This window comes from Ranitomeya variabilis, chromosome 2 (genome assembly GCF_051348905.1).
Source record: "Ranitomeya variabilis isolate aRanVar5 chromosome 2, aRanVar5.hap1, whole genome shotgun sequence".
Taxonomy (NCBI): Eukaryota; Metazoa; Chordata; class Amphibia; order Anura; family Dendrobatidae; genus Ranitomeya; species Ranitomeya variabilis.
In genome coordinates, this window is record NC_135233.1 from 856,606,273 (window position 1) to 856,623,748 (window position 17,476).

At 43.2% G+C, this 17,476-nt stretch overlaps 1 protein-coding gene across 1 annotated transcript in view; it reads right to left on the reverse strand.

The window, feature by feature from the left end:
- Positions 1 to 17,476, reverse strand: part of MASP1 (MBL associated serine protease 1) — a 258,790-nt gene that overhangs the window by 66,125 nt on the left and 175,189 nt on the right. The window contains exon 11 of the mRNA XM_077290264.1: positions 2,879 to 3,019. Within this exon, the coding sequence (XP_077146379.1) occupies positions 2,879 to 3,019 (141 nt within the window). The remainder of the gene's footprint in view (positions 1 to 2,878; positions 3,020 to 17,476) is intronic.

The following is a 17,476-nucleotide window of genomic DNA, read 5'->3' on the forward strand; positions in this document are numbered from 1 at the left end:
CCCCTGCGATTTCCCTCAGACTAGGGAAACCCTGACTGACCCTCTCCCAGAGTTTACACTGATGGTGTGCATGTCTGGGCCTCCACCCTCGCCCTATCTCCTGTTTCAACCCTAGGCTGAAACCACCACCCCCCACCAGTGAAGAGACCACACTCCAATACCCACAGTTAGCACAGACAAGGATAACGGAAAAATAAGCACCACGCCGCAGTCACTCAGGAATACACTATAAATGCAAAGGGCAAAACAAATACAAATATGGGAAGGAGAAAATAAGACAAAGGGAAATACACCACCAGCAACGATACTCCAACTACTTAGCTCACCACTCCAGACCGAGATAACCACTCACAAGACAGAAGCTATAATCGGCGACGCCCAATGTTCAGGAGAACTATTTAAAGGCAGTGGGCATGGCCCAGCTTCCAATCCGAGCACCAGGTAAATTAACCCCGGACCAGCTAGATAAAATCTAACCGACGCCAATGAGCGCATAGTGGACAAAAGCGGAATTACCGCTGTCTGTCAGACGACCTGGTCTGAACAGCGTCCGACATGACAGACGCACACATCAAGATAAACGCTGGCTATAGCTGTGACAGGCCTCTCTGCTCTGTGACAGGCGGCTTGCCCTTACATAGTATTGATGTTACATCGCCTCTGGCCTATAAGAGGCCACAGACTGACACCTGCAGCCTTTGATAGGCTGACAGCCATTCAATGTTACTGCTATGTGACGTCAGAGTGTGGCCTGTCACAGAGCAGAGTGCCCAATTGCAATCGGCGGCCTTTTTAACGACCACGCCTAACATGAAACAGCAAGAGGATGCCAGGGGAGAGCAGGAAGGTGACATGAATATTTTTTCCCCCTGTGATTAGGCAGGGTAGTGGACATAGGAGCTGACATAAGTGCTCAGAATGGGGACATTATTAACTTTTTAACCTCCGGGCCATTTACGTTTTTGCGTTTTCGGTTTTTGCTCCCCTTTTTCCCGGAGCCTTACATTTTTTTTATTTTTTGGTCAAAATGGCCAAGTGAAGTCTTATTTTTTGTGGGACAAGTTGTACTTTTGAACACCATTGGTTTTAATATATCGTGTACTGGAAATGGGAAAAAAATTCCAATTGCGATGAAATTGCAAAAAAAGTGAAGTGCAATCCCACGGTTGTTTATTTATTTATTTATTTTTAACCATGTTCACTAAATGCTAAAAATGACCTGCCATTTTGATTCTCCGAGTCATTACAAGTTCACAGACACCAAACATGTCTAGGTTCTTTTTTATGTAAGTTGTGAAACAAATTTCCAAAGTTTGTTAAAAAAAATAAATAAATGCGTCATTTTCCGAGACCCGTAGAGTCTCCATTTTTCATGATCTTGAGTTGGGTGAGGGCTTATTTTCTTCTTATAGTGGACACATAGGGGTGCAGGATGGGGACAACATAGGGGCCTAGGATGAGGACATTAAATAAAGGGTCCCAGGATCTGCGACCTTATTAAATAAAGACTCGAGGTGACATAATTACTGTATTGGGGTCAGAATGAGGAACATACATTATTGGTTTATGGTGGCAACGGGGGACAAAATTGCTGTAGAGGCCAATCAGAGGATATTAATACTGCTTTAATTTAATTTGCATTTGATGATACTGCCTTCCATGGGGGAGCAAAAGGTGGGTCCTGTTACTGTGCAGAGTGGCACTGTGTCGCTTGTTTTCTTCATCTGACGTAGTGTAGAAGTCAGAGAAAAAGTGGGAAATATGCACTGCAAGTGAGTAGCTATAGATAACTGTGTCTTATTTTCTGCAGAGGCGAGTTCTGGCTGGAAAACGCGATGAAAGTCTGCACTGGATGAAAAAGAAAAGTGAAGATGAAGGACTTCAACTGCCAACATCACTGATGAGTCACTGTGTTACCTGTACACTGAAATTATACACTGTATACTATGTACAGAGCTCCTGTGTATAATGTCACCGGTGGTCACTGTATTGCTCGCACACTATATACAGAGGAGCTCTGTATATACTGTAATTTCACTGTTGATCACTGTTACCAGTACATTGACACTATATGCAGTGCTCCTGTGTATAATGTCACTGGTGATCACTGCATTACATGTACACTGACACCATATTCTATATACAAAGACAAAGCTCTTGTGTATAATGTCACTGGTGAGTGACTGTATCACCTGTACACTATATACTGTATACTATCTACAGAGTTCCTGTATATAATGTCACTGGTGATGATTGCATTACCTGTACACTGAAACTATATACAGAGCTTCTGTACAATGTCACCAGTGGTAATATTAGTGTTATCAGTATTGTGCTTTTTGTTATTAATGATCAGTATTGTAGTATTCGGTCATTATGTGGTGGTATTGTGTGATTTTGTCATGGTGTGGTGGTATTTAACCACTGTATGTGGTACTATTCAGTCACTATGTGGTGGTAATATGTGGTCTGGTCATGGTGTGATTGTATTTGTCCCTTGTATGTGGTATTATTTGGTCACTATGTGATGGTAATATGTGTACTAGTTATGGTGTGACGGTATTTATCACCAGTATGTGGTATTATTTGGTCACTGTGTGGTGGTAGTATTTTAGTCTGGCCATGGTGTGATGGTATTTGCTCCTTGTATGTGGTATTATTGGTATTGGTATAGTGGATTGTGTTGTGTATGGAGGAGACACGTTACGGAACTTTCTGCAACTAAAAATTAGTTCTGTGCATTTGCATGTTCCCTCAGCACGCTTTATTTGTGTAAATGAAATATGCATGTGTGAATATCACTTATAGGGAATTTTCACTTTTTATAATACCTGAAGACTGTGGCATTCTACATTTCTTCTTGTGCAGTTGTTCTTACCAATCAGAGATCCACCACAGAAGGGTCTGTTACCGGAGGCACGGGAAAGCATGGCAATCCAGGGAGAGATTCCTTTCATTGCTGTACTTCCACGTGAAATCCTTGCAAGGATTGTTCTCGAAAACCGTGGTAGCCCACACACTAAAAGGAGGATTAACAACATGCTTGAATATTACTTGGATGGCTACTAGTTCAGTCATTTCTCACTGCACAGTTTACAACCATAGTGACACTAATGTCTGTGCTGATAATCGATCCGATCAACAGTTTTTGCTCTTATTTTTGTCATTTTGTTAATTTTTTTTTAAAAAACCACAATACAGTTCCTGAGATATGAGTATATGGATAATTTCTTGGTCTTTACTCTGGGGGGCTTGTCTTAAGGCTGCTTCACATTATTATCCTGTGAGCAGTAGCCCCCTTGGTAACAATAGAACTAAGTAAAACAGAACATATTTGTGGAACCGTATGGCAGATTTAAAAGAGACAAAAAAACAACTGAATATTCAGGGAAGCCACAGAAATAAAATAAGAGCCCAGTAGTGATAGTCGGAAGCAATGAGTGAATGTGCTTGGATAAGGCATTATCTGAGCATGCTCAGGTGCTAACCGAGTGTCTTTGATATCTCCATGTTACTTTTCTCTAGAGATAGCCGACTGCTAGTGATGAGCGAACGTGTCATCCATATATTGTAACCGAGTGTCTTCGGCGTGCTCGAATAACATGTTCGAGTCCCCACGGCTGCATGTCTTGCGGCTGTTCAACAGCCGCAACAAATGCAGGGATTGCCTAACAAACAAGCAATCCATGCGTGTGTTGCTGCTGTCTAACAGCTGCGAGACATGCAGCCGCAGGGACTCAAACATATTATTCGAGCACGCCGAAGACACTCGGTTAGCACCAGAGCATGTATGGATAACACATTCGCTCATCACTAGTAGTTGGCCATCACTAGAGAGAAGTAGCATGTTACACACAGTTTGTCTCTGTATACAATTAAAAAGCTACTTTTAAAGATTTTATACCGCAAAATGCAATATTTACCATCACAAGCAAAATTGCTGGACCCTGGTAAAGCTTTTTACTTCAAGTTGAGTGTCTACTAAGCAGTAAAGCACATCTCTAGCATGATGAGGAACATAAAAGCACTTCTTATAAAAGGGACATTCCCATTTGATACCTTTATGGCATATCCACAAGATTTGGAAGCTTGGAGAAAAAAGCTGCACGGAATAACGGCGCACACCCAATAAGGTTATGTAGTAATACAAAATGGCTTTAGGAAACATACAAGTGCTGAGACGATTTTAAAAACAGTTTCAAAGCACATTGAAACAAAAGCAAAAGAAAAGAGGTGACATAATAGCAAGAGAAGATATAAATATATAATGTACAAAAATTATAGACACATACGTATGTTCACACCCCTACATTCGGGTATACACCCTTTATACAGTGAAAAAACTATGAAAAAACCTGTAAGGTATAGGGAGGGAAATCCAATTGTAATACAAGAGAATATAACATTGAAGCCACAGCAGGGAATGGGCACACAGCCGTGGGGTCAGAGCACTGAGTATGTTGGGGTCCATGCCGGGAAGAGGGAGGGAGAGGCGCAGTGACGCCAGCATTGGTGCTACAATTCCCCAACTGATCATATTTTTGCCAACGGTATTGTAAGTATTAAAGACACATATGAGTGTGCATCTTTTCTAGTCAAAGTGAGTGACAGTGCCGTAGAGCTAGAAGAACATGAAAACCTGATAGTCATGACCAGTGTGGCTAGGCATAGTATATTTGTCATGTTTGTTAACAGAGATCAATAATCTGGAAAGAAAGGAACACGGTGGCTACATTGACAATGCTTTTACTACACGGCATTCTGCAAGGCTGTTTATTTTTTAATTTCAAAAGAAGCACAGATTTACTGAACATGGCTGAAGATTAAAATACTCATTGAGCTATTGATCAGAACATTTGCGAAGTCACAACTTAAGTATATTATTTTGTACACCGATAATCTGATGACCCTATTAGTCTCACCATTCCCATACTGTACCTGCGCCACGTGGCAATATATTTTAACCTAAGAGCAGTAAGAGAAAGTCCATGTTATCATCCTTAAAAGGTGTATTTCTCTGATTACAATAGCGAAATTCCAGTTTGTGCCTAAAGGGGTTCCCTCTTCTCACAGCTGTGATATATAGACATTTACCACTCTGAAAATAGTATTAATGACATTGATTTTTCCATTTGCTTCTTGCATTTTATAGCCCTCGATTAAAGGGAACCTGTCAGCAGATTTTGCCGCTATAAGATACGGCCACTGCCTTTCAGGGCTTTTCTACAGCATTCTATAATGCTGTAGATAAGCCCCTGGTCCGACCTGCAAGTGAAGAAAAAGAAGTTATATTATACTCACCCAGGGGCGGTCCGGTCCGATGGGTGTCTCAGGTCCGGGTCCGGCGCCTCCCATCTTCTTATGATCGCTGCCTTCCTGCTTGTTCATCGCTCCCCAGCATCAGAGCAGCAAAGTACGCCTGTGCTGGAGAGCGATACCAGGGAGCGATGAAGAAGCAGGAGGGCATTGTCGCAAGAAGTTGGGAGGCGCTGACCCGGACCTGCGACTCCCATTGGACCAGGGGGCGTACTTTGCTGCCCTGTTGAGGGCAGAGTAAAGTACTGCAGTTCGCAGGCACTGGGCCTCTCTGAGCTTTCCCAGCACCTGTGCACTGCAGTAATTTACTCTGCACTCAACAGGGCAGACAAGTATGCCTGCGCAGGAGCGCATCTTATAGCAGTTAAATCTGACAGGTTCCATTTAATGTCATACTTACTTTGTTTGTTGTTTTAAAATACTAAACAGATTAGTAGTGGTGTAATAACCGCTATTAGAGGTCACAGGAATGAGTGCACAGAGTGGGGGAACAAGGCACGCATTGCGCAAGGACCTGAGACTAAGCAGTGAGTACAGGACATGGAACAAAGTAGTCACGTGATAACAGGGGGCGGAGTCACCACGTGTGCGGCCAGGGAAGGCAGCTAATAACAAAGCACAGAACGTAAACGTAGTCAAAGGAGAGCCGAGTGTGAAAAACCAGACGAGAGCATGGTACCTAGGGATAAGACAGAGAGTAAACCGAGACAAGCCAAGGGGTCAGATAACCAGGAAGGACAGGGCAGTACAAAGCAGGATACAGAGGCAAAAGTCAGGGGACAAACCAGGTCATACACAGCAAAAGCACACAGGCACAACGATTACAGACGAGTAACCTGGGTGAGCAACCACAAACCGAGTATAAGGAAGTATCACCGACACCAAACCCAGGAACTACAAACATTAAATAGCCGTCCCAGAACCAAAGAAAGGCGGACTAGAATTAACCCTGACCTGACCAGGATAGTGGCGGAACCATCCAGTCAGAGTAATGACAAGTGGCACCTGTGTAACAATAATACATTTCTGATGGATTGTATTCCAAAATACCTCCAACAAATTGTTACTGCTCGTATTATAAATTCAAAATGTACATGTGGCCAACTGTTATGACCCCAATGGCAGAGGGTCTCAGGAATAATGCTAAGTCAGTAAATACAGAAAACCAGCTCATAGGGCAGTGGTAACTGGGCTGACCATATAACTACAAATACAAATACCAGCAGCCGGGGAACGTTCCTACGTTGATCCTAGACGTCTCGCGCCAGCCGGAGAGCTAACTACCCCTAGAAGGGAAAAGAAAGACCTTTCTTGCCTCCAGAGGAAATACCCCAAAAAGTTGAATAGAAGCCCCCCACAAATAATAACGGTGAGGTAAGAGGTAAAGACAAACATAAGAATGAGCTAGGAATTTAGCAAAGAGAGGCCCACTAGCTAATAGCAGAATATAGAAAGATAACTTATATGGTCAGCAAAAAATCCTATCAAAAATATCCACACTGGAAATTCAAGAACCCCCGAACCGTCTAACGGCCCGGGGGGAGAACACCAGCCCCCTAGAGCTTCCAGCAAGGTCAGGAATCACATTAAGTACAAGCTGGACAAAAATGATAGCAAACAAATAACCCAAAAAACAAAGAAGCAAGACTTAGCTAAATTTAACACGAACCAGGACCAGCTAACAGGAGCAAACAGAATGTGTCTGATAACACCGATGCCAGGCACTGGACTAAGGTTCCAGGAGGTTTATATAGCAACACCCCTGAAGTAACGACCCAGCTGGGTGCAGACAGAGGGAAGGAAATCCCAGAGTCATATAACTAGTAACCACTAGAGGGAGCCAAAAAAGTCTAATTCACAACAGTACCCCCCCCCCCTTAAGGAGCGGTCACCGAACCCTCACCAAGACCACCAGGGCGATCAGGATGAGCAGCGTGAAAGGCACGAACCAAATCGGCCGCATGCACATCAGAGGCAACCACCCAGGAATTATCCTCCTGACCATAACCCTTCCACTTGACCAAATACTGAAGCCTCCGCCTGGAGAGACGAGAATCCAAGATCTTCTCCACCACGTACTCCAACTCGCCCTCAACCAACACCGGAGCAGGAGGCTCAGCAGAAGGAACCACAGGCACAACGTAGCGTCGTAACAAAGACCTATGGAACACGTTGTGAATGGCAAACGAAACCGGAAGATCCAAGCGAAAGGACACAGGATTAAGGATTTCCAATATCTTGTAAGGACCGATGAAGCGAGGCTTAAATTTAGGAGAGGAGACCTTCAAAGGAACAAATCGAGAAGACAGCCACACCAAATCCCCAACACGAAGTCGGGGACCCACACCGCGGCGGCGGTTGGCAAAACGCTGAGCCTTCTCCTGTGACAACTTCAAGTTGTCCACCACATGATTCCAGATCTGCTGCAACCTATCCACCACAGAATCTACTCCAGGACAGTCAGAAGGCTCCACATGTCCCGAGGAAAAACGAGGATGGAAACCAGAGTTGCAGAAAAATGGCGAAACCAAAGTAGCGGAACTAGCCCGATTATTTAGGGCAAACTCAGCCAACGGCAAGAAGGTCACCCAATCATCCTGATCTGCCGAAACAAAACACCTCAAGTAAGCTTCCAGAGTCTGATTAGTTCGCTCAGTTTGTCCATTAGTCTGAGGATGAAAGGCAGACGAGAACGATAAATCAATGCCCATCCTAGCACAAAAGGATCGCCAGCACCTGGAAACAAACTGGGATCCTCTGTCAGACACAATATTCTCAGGAATGCCGTGTAAACGAACCACATTCTGAAGGAACACAGGAACCAGATCGGAAGAGGAAGGCAGCTTAGGCAAAGGCACCAAATGGACCATTTTTGAAAAGCGATCACATACCACCCAGATGACAGACATACCCCGAGACACCGGGAGATCAGAAATGAAATCCATGGAAATATGTGTCCAAGGCCTCTTCGGGACAGGCAAGGGCAAGAGCAACCCGCTGGCACGGGAACAGCAAGGCTTAGCTCGAGCACAAGTCCCACAGGACTGCACAAATGACCGTACATCCCGTGACAAGGAAGGCCACCAAAATGACCTAGCCACCAGATCTCTGGTGCCAAAAATTCCCGGATGACCTGCCAACACCGAGGAATGAACCTCGGAAATGACTCTGCTGGTCCACTTATCAGGAACAAACAGTCTGTCAGGTGGACAAGAGTCAGGTCTACCAGCTTGAAATCTCTGCAACACACGTCGCAAATCAGGAGAAATGGGTGACAAAATAACTCCTTCTTTAAGAATACCAACAGGTTCTGTGACTCCAGGAGAGTCAGGCACAAAGCTCCTTGAAAGAGCATCAGCTTTCACATTCTTTGAACCTGGTAAATACGAGACCACAAAGTCAAAACGGGAGAAAAACAATGACCAGCGGGCCTGTCTAGGATTCAAGCGTTTAGCAGACTCGAGATACATCAAATTTTTGTGATCAGTCAAGACCACCACACGATGCTTAGCACCCTCGAGCCAATGACGCCACTCCTCAAATGCCCACTTCATGGCCAGTAATTCCCGATTGCCCACATCATAATTCCGCTCAGCAGGCGAAAACTTCCTAGAGAAGAAAGCACATGGTCTCATTACCGAGCAACCAGGGCCTCTCTGTGACAAAACGGCCCCTGCCCCAATCTCAGAAGCATCCACCTCGACCTGAAAGGGAAGTGAGACATCAGGCTGGCACAAAACAGGCGCCGAAGTAAACCGGCGCTTCAACTCCTGGAACGCCTCCACGGCTGCAGGAGCCCAGTTAGCAACATCAGAACCTTTCTTGGTCATATCCGTCAAAGGTTTAACAACGCTAGAAAAATTAGCGATAAAACGACGGTAGAAGTTAGCAAAACCCAAGAACTTCTGAAGACTCTTAACTGACGTGGGTTGAGTCCACTCATGAATAGCTCGGACCTTGACTGGGTCCATCTCCACAGCAGAAGGGGAAAAAATAAACCCCAAAAAGGGAACTTTCTGTACTCCAAAGAGACACTTTGAGCCTTTAACAAACAAGGCATTCTCACGCAAAACCTGAAACACCATCCTGACCTGCTCCACATGTGAGTCCCAATCTTCAGAGAAAACCAGAATATCGTCCAGATAAACAATCATAAATTTATCCAGATACTTCCGGAAAATATCATGCATAAAGGACTGAAATACTGAGGGAGCATTAGAAAGCCCAAAAGGCATCACCAAGAACTCAAAATGACCTTCGGGCGTATTAAATGCAGTCTTCCATTCATCACCTTGCTTAATGCGCACAAGGTTGTATGCACCACGAAGATCTATCTTGGTGAACCACTTGGCACCCTTAATCCGGGCAAACAAGTCCGACAAGAGAGGCAAAGGATACTGAAATTTTACAGTGATTTTATTCAGTAGCCGATAGTCAATACAAGGTCTCAAAGATCCGTCCTTCTTAGCCACAAAAAAGAATCCCGCACCAAGAGGGGAAGAGGATGGACGGATATGCCCCTTCTCCAGAGACGCCTTGATATATGAACGCATTGCGGCATGCTCAGGTACTGACAGATTAAATAATCTTCCCTTAGGAAATTTACTACCTGGAATCAAATCTATGGCGCAGTCACAGTCCCTATGAGGAGGCAGAGCACTGGATCTGGACTCACTGAATACATCCTGATAATCAGACAAATACTCAGGAACTTCCGAAGGAGTAGAGGAAGCAATAGACACCGGCGGGGAATCAGCATGAATTCCCTGACAGCCCCAACTTGACACAGACATTGCCTTCCAATCCAGGACTGGATTGTGGGTCTGTAACCATGGCAGACCCAAAACGACCAAATCATGCATTTTATGCAGAACAAGAAAACGAATCACCTCCCGATGTTCAGGAGTCATGCACATGGTCACCTGCGTCCAAAACTGCGGTTTATTTTCCGCCAATGGCGTAGCATCAATACCTCTAAGAGGAATAGGATTTACTAACGGTTCAAGAACAAAACCACAGCGCTTGGCAAATGACAGATCCATAAGACTCAGGGCGGCACCTGAATCCACAAACGCCATAACAGGGTAAGAAGACAAAGAGCAAATTAAAGTCACAGACAAAATAAATTTAGGTTGCAAATTACCAATGGCGACAGGACTAACAACCCTTGTTAGGCGTTTAGAGCATGCTGATATAACATGTGTAGAATCACCACAGTAAAAACACAACCCATTCTGACGTCTATGATTTTTCCGTTCATTTCTAGTCTGAATTCTATCACATTGCATTAAATCAGGTGTTTGTTCAGACAACACCACCAGAGGATTAGCGGTTTTGCGCTCCCGCAAACGCCGGTCAATTTGAATAGCAAGCGCCATAGAATCATTCAGACTTGTAGGAATGGGGAAACCCACCATCACATTCTTAATGGCTTCAGAAAGGCCATTTCTGAAATTTGCGGCCAGAGCACACTCATTCCACTGAGTAAGCACGGACCATTTCCGAAATTTTTGGCAATACACTTCAGCTTCATCCTGACCCTGAGAAATAGCCAGCAAGGCTTTTTCTGCCTGAATTTCAAGATTGGGTTCCTCGTAAAGCAATCCGAGTGCCAGAAAAAACGCATCAATATTCGCCAATGCCGGATCTCCTGGCGCTAGCGAGAAAGCCCAATCCTGAGGGTCGCCCCGTAAAAAAGAAATAACAATTTTAACTTGCTGAGCAGAATCTCCAGATGAACGGGGTCTCAGAGAAAGAAACAATTTACAATTATTCTTGAAATTCCTAAACCTAAATCGATCTCCAGAAAACAATTCCGGAATAGGTATTTTAGGTTCAGACATAGGACTACTGGTAACAAAATCTTGTATACCCTGCACACGAGCTGCCAGCTGGTCAACACTTGTAATCAAGGTCTGCACATTCATGTCTGCAGCAAGCACACGCCACTCAATGGTAAAGGGGAGGAAGAGAAGGAAGGAAAAAAAAAACTCAGAATTTCCTTTCTTATTATCCCACTTCTGCAATGCTTTAAACATTCAATATTGGTCCTGGCATACTGTTATGACCCCAATGGCAGAGGGTCTCAGGAATAATGCTAAGTCAGTAAATACAGAAAACCAGCTCATAGGGCAGTGGTAACTGGGCTGACCATATAACTAATCCTAGCACCACAAATACCAGCAGCCGGGGAACGTTCCTACGTTGATCCTAGACGTCTCGCGCCAGCTGGAGAGCTGACTACCCCTAGAAGGGAAAAGAAAGACCTTTCTTGCCTCCAGAGGAAATACCCCAAAAAGTTGAATAGAAGCCCCCCACAAATAATAACGGTGAGGTAAGAGGAAAAGACAAACATAAGAATGAGCTAGGAATTTAGCAAAGAGAGGCACACTAGCTAATAGCAGAATATAGAAAGATAACTTATATGGTCAGCAAAAAATCCTATCAAAAATATCCACACTGGAAATTCAAGAACCCCCGAACCGTCTAACGGCCCGGGGGGAGAACACCAGCCCCCTAGAGCTTCCAGCAAGGTCAGGAATCACATTTAGTACAAGCTGGACAAAAATGATAGCAAACAAATAACCCAAAAAACAAAGAAGCAAGACTTAGCTAATTTTAACACGAACCAGACCCAGCAAACAGGAGCAAACAGAATGTGTCTGATAACACCGATGCCAGGCACTGGACTAAGGTTCCAGGAGGTTTATATAGCAACACCCCTGAAGTAACGACCCAGCTGGGTGCAGACAGAGGGAAGGAAATCCCAGAGTCATATAACTAGTAACCACTAGAGGGAGCCAAAAAAGTCTAATTCACAACAGCCAACCATTTATTGTGTATTGGGATTAGGGTCAGAATTGAGATGAATGGTGCCCTGTTCAAAAATGTCCTTTAGCACCATCACCTCAATTTTTATTGTACTCTGATCCCCAGGATACATGCATGGGTAAAAAGCTATCTTATATATCAAAGGAAGATACAGTAGATTTAAGCTTCTTTTACACATATTTCTTTAATGCCGGAATATGACCCCATCCAAATGTACCGTATCATACTATGCAGCAAATTTATTTTGGGGAATCTGCTCTTCAAATCCACATTAAATCCACCATATCTTAGATCACCCTTAAAGGGACATTACCATCTTGTATTTTTATGGCCAGGGTGGGGAACCATAGACCTGCAGCCCCAAAATGTCTCCTGTGATGTCTATACTGCAGTCTCATGTCTCCTGTGATGCCTATGCCCCAGCCCTGTCTCCTGTGATGTCTATACCGCAGCTCCATCTCTCCTTTCATGTCTATGACCCAGACCCATGTCTACTGTGATGTATATACTTCAGCTTCATGTCTCGTGTGATGTGTATACCACAGTTCCATGTCTCCTGTGATGTGTATGCCGCAGTTCCATATTTCCTGTGATGCCTATGCCCCAGCATTATGTCTCCTTTAATGTATACACCGCAGTTCCATGTTTCCTGTGATTTCTATACCACAGTCCCATGTCTCCTGTGATGTCTATGCCCCAACCCCATGTCTACTGTGATATATATACTGCAGCTCCATGTCTCCTGTAATGTATATACAGCAGTCTCGGTGTATGCTATGTGATGTATAAACTGCAGTCTCGGTGTCTTCTATGTGATGGAAAAATGTTTAGAATTGAGAGTCCTCAGTGGTTGATACCTTTTAATGGCTAACTAAAAAGATGGTAACAAATTGCAAGCTTTCGAGACTACACAGGTCTCTTCATCAGGCATAGACTAATACAAATTCTGAAGAATCACATATTTAAGCACAACATAGCACAGAAAAAAAAAAAACATGGATAAGACAGGTGGCATGAAGCAGAATTGTGATGAGTTCCACCTGTCTTATCCATAGAATAATACAAATTCTGAAGAATCACATATTTAAGCACAACATAGCACAGAAAAAAAAAAACATGGATAAGACAGGTGGCACTCATCACAATTCTGCTTCATGCCACCTGTCTTATCCATGTTTTTTTTTTTTCTGTGCTATGTTGTGCTTAAATATGTGATTCTTCAGAACTTGTATTAGTCTGTGCCTGATGATGAGACCTGAGTAGTCTCAAAAGCTTGCAATTTGTTACCATCTTTTCAGTTAGCCATTAAAAGGTATCAACCACTGAGGACTCTCAATTCTAAACATTTTTCTATCTACTGGCTAACACGGTACCAAGATATATATCCTTCTATGTGATATACATACAGCAGTTTCTGTGTGATGTATATACAGCAGTCTCAGTGTTTTCTATGGTATGTATCCTGCAGATCTTCCACTTTTTGAGTACTATGAATCTAACATGAGCAGTGATGGATTTCCCACTCTGAGTAGACCTGCAGCGTATTATACATCCGTGTTTGGTACAAATTACTGATGTGAGTTCTTTACAAAACTTCTCATCACAAAGAGTCGCCTGCACTCCAAACCAGAGTAACAACATCATCCATACCACCTAATATCATAGCCGCATCAAAGTGAAGCAGTTTCAGCCATCACATCAGGGGTGGGTGAATTAACTGTTTGACCAAATATAGCAGGGTATAATTTTATACGGCCCCCAAGTGATGGTATAAATATCCAAATGGCCCTTGGCAAAAAAAAATGGTTCCCTACCCCTTTTTTATGGCATATCTTTGGGATAATAGTTTTCACCAATGCTATCCATCTCAATGTTTTTCAGAGAAGTGTTATTGGCAACACATGTCACTGTGTAGCATTACCTTTAGGGTGGGTTTCCACGGTTTCCACATTGATTTTGATTAGTTAATAGATGTTAATTCATCAACTTGTAGCTTTTATTTTTATTCTATTATGTTCATAATGAATGAAGGCTGTTATACCTACGGCCTGTGGGCACATTCCAAGAGGGGCTGGCTATCTGGACATAAGGAGATGGCTGTGGGGACAATACAAGTGGGGCTGGCTATGTGGACATAAGGAGATGGCTATGGGGACATTACAAGAGGGGCTGGCTATGTGGACATAAGGAGATGGCTATGGGGACATTACAAGAGGGGCTGGCTATGTGGACATAAGGAGATGGCTGTGGGGACAGTCCAAAAGGGACTGGCTATGTGGACATAAGGAGATGGCTATGGGGACATTACAAGAGGGGCTGGCTATGTGGACATAAGGAGATGGCTGTGGGGATAGTCCTTAAGGGACTGGCTATGTGGACATAAGGAGATGGCTATGGGGACATTACAAGAGGGGCTGGCTATGGGGACATTACAAGAAGAACTGGATGTTTATGTGAACATAAGGAGCTGCACCCCTAATTATATTCCATGAGGGGTGTAGTTTCCAAAATGGCATCACTGTCAGGGGATTTGCACTGTTTAGGCACATCAGGGGCTCTGCAAACGTGACATGGTGTCCGCGATATATATTCCAGCCAATTTTGTACTCCAAAAGTCAAGTGTGTCTCCTTCCCCTCCGAGCCCTGCTGTACACCCAAACAGTACGCTTCCATCACATATAGGGCATCAGCGCACTTAGGACAAATTGTACAACAAATGCGTTAAGAAAAATCAGCCTCAGAATCACTGGGAAATGTCTAATTGTTCCATTGTTATTACCTCACATAGTGACACTGGGCAGAATTGTAAAATATGGCCTGGTCAGGAAGGTGAAGACAGGCTTTGGGATGAATGGGTTAAAGGGATTTCCCGGGAATATTATATTAATGATCTATCCTTAGAATAGGTAATCAATATTAGATTAAGAATGGGTCATATATTGTACGCTTGGACAACCTCGTTAATACCAATTAATCCTAATAGAGCACTTTTACTTATAATGGATAAAATATGTTCAATATTTTAGATGACATTCTACACATTTCCCACCAGATGTCAGCAAAGCAAAGCAAAAAGTGATTTTAGAGCTTTACAAGGCACCAATACTCTGTCCATGCACAGTAGATTTATCTATTTTTGTGCTTTAAAGGAATTGGTTCAGGGCTCATCCATGCTAGCGGGTTGTTTTTTGCAGCATTTATTTTTTATTGCTGCAAGCAAATAGCAACCAACAGACTGATGTGTCATACTCATAATGAGTTGATTTCCAATCAAATATGTGTTGTAATCAAAGTTTAAATAAAAAAATGAAACACAAGCTTTAGAATCTGTACCAAAATACAGTATGATAACGTGCAAAGAACCAAAATCATCGTGCAAAGAACCATCTAAGTCTCAGTGTAGTAGGCACGATGATCTCACAGATCTGTGCAGGGCCCCAATCTGCACCGTGACAACAAGGCTAGGTAAGTAGTTTTTTATTTTTTATTATGGTAGTGGGGTGAAACTGTGGGGGTCCTTATGTTGTGTCTGCGATGGTGCTGTATGTGTAGGGTTGTGGAGGCCATGATGCTGTGTGTAGGGAGCTGTGAGGGCATCATACTATGTGTGTGTGTGAGTGTGTGGAGGAGGGTGGGCATTGAGTCCATGATACGGTGTGTGTGGGCCATTATACTGTGTATGGGGGACTCTAGGGACCATGATGCTGTATGTGTGCAGGTCATTATACTGTGTGGGTGTAGGGGATTATGGGGTTCATTATATGTTTGTAAGGGCCATGATATTGTATGTAGGGCTGTAAGCACAACATGTGATGGATTATGGTAATGTCACAACCGGCTGAGACACGTTTGGTCCAATGGACCAAGATATTTGAGGAGGTGTGTCCTCCATTGCAACGTCTATATGGGGCCTAAATGCCCTGTTCAAAAGCACCTGTAGAGCACCCTGAGTGCATTTGGGCAACTTTTAAAAAGTGATGCTGGGTACTAACCATATGCTCTCCCCGATGTTCTCTAGTAAGTAGATGAGCTTAATCTGCCGCATATTACTGGCTGGGTTGGATCACTCTTGGTATATGCCTATATTAATGGCTATGTAATACAGTGGAAAATATGTCCATGTTGAAATATAGTATATACAGTGGGGGAAATAGCATTTTATTTCATAAAATAAGTATTTGATACGATGGGAAAAGAGAGCTTAGCATTTGGTACAGAAACCTTTGTGTGCAATTAAATTGGTCAGACGTTTCCTGTTGTTGTTGACCAAGTTTGCACACACTGTGGCAGGGATTTTGGCCCCTCCTCCATACAGATCTTCTCCAGAGCTTTCAGGTTTCAGGGCTATCCCTGGGCAACATTGAGTTTCAGCTCCCTAAAAAGATTATCCCTAAATAGATTATTATCTGTCCTGCATTCGCTCACATGGTCCTGGCTCCGCTCACTCGTCCTTGAAGAGAGAAACTCTTCTACCTCCTGTTGCGAATGGTATTGTTAGTGTATTTGCTTTGTTTCCAGAACATAGTAATGTCCATAAAGTAAAATCTTGTTTACAATGTTACCAAAAATGTATTTTTTTTTTGGTAAAAATAACATCTGTGCTTACATCCCACCTAGCCATTAAATGTAAAAGCTGGGCCTCTGCTTTCTTAAATTAATATCACATAAACTGGCAGCTTTGCTTTGCCCCAGGATGTCTTAGATCAAGTATTAATCTGAACTATCCATCTCCTAGACATGTGCTTGTTCTACAGTTTGTATATCTAAGCAACAAAAAATCATTACAGCGACATTACTCCCTGGGCCATAAATGAAGCGTTGCTGCTCGTTCAGGCAGGTGCCCAGCCCTCATTGTGAAGTACTTGGACAGCATTATTCTCCTGAGAATTCATTTATAATTTCCAGTCCTGGAAAAACTGAACTGAAGAATGCAAATCCTAGCGTTTGTCATTACATTGTGGTTATGTTCTGTATTTTTAACGTGCTTTGTGAATGTCTACCAAGCTTTTTCCTATTTTTTCCTGCCTCACTGTCTGGAAATAACCTGCCACACATCCCTGGTTTTGCATGCATATTAAGTCTAGCCAAATAATATATCTATGCCAGGTATCTGATTTCCATCATTAAAAAGCACAATATGTCAATGCGGTGTTAGGAAACTGATCTAATATTACCAGAATGTGGTGTAAATTTATTCCATAAAATGTGGAAATTCTGTTCATGTATAATGTAAAAGGGTGACTGAGATAGTCATGTGCTTCTCCCTTGATTAGAAAAATGGTTATATTCCATAGAACCTTATAGGCACCAAGGTGCAGGGTTCTGACAA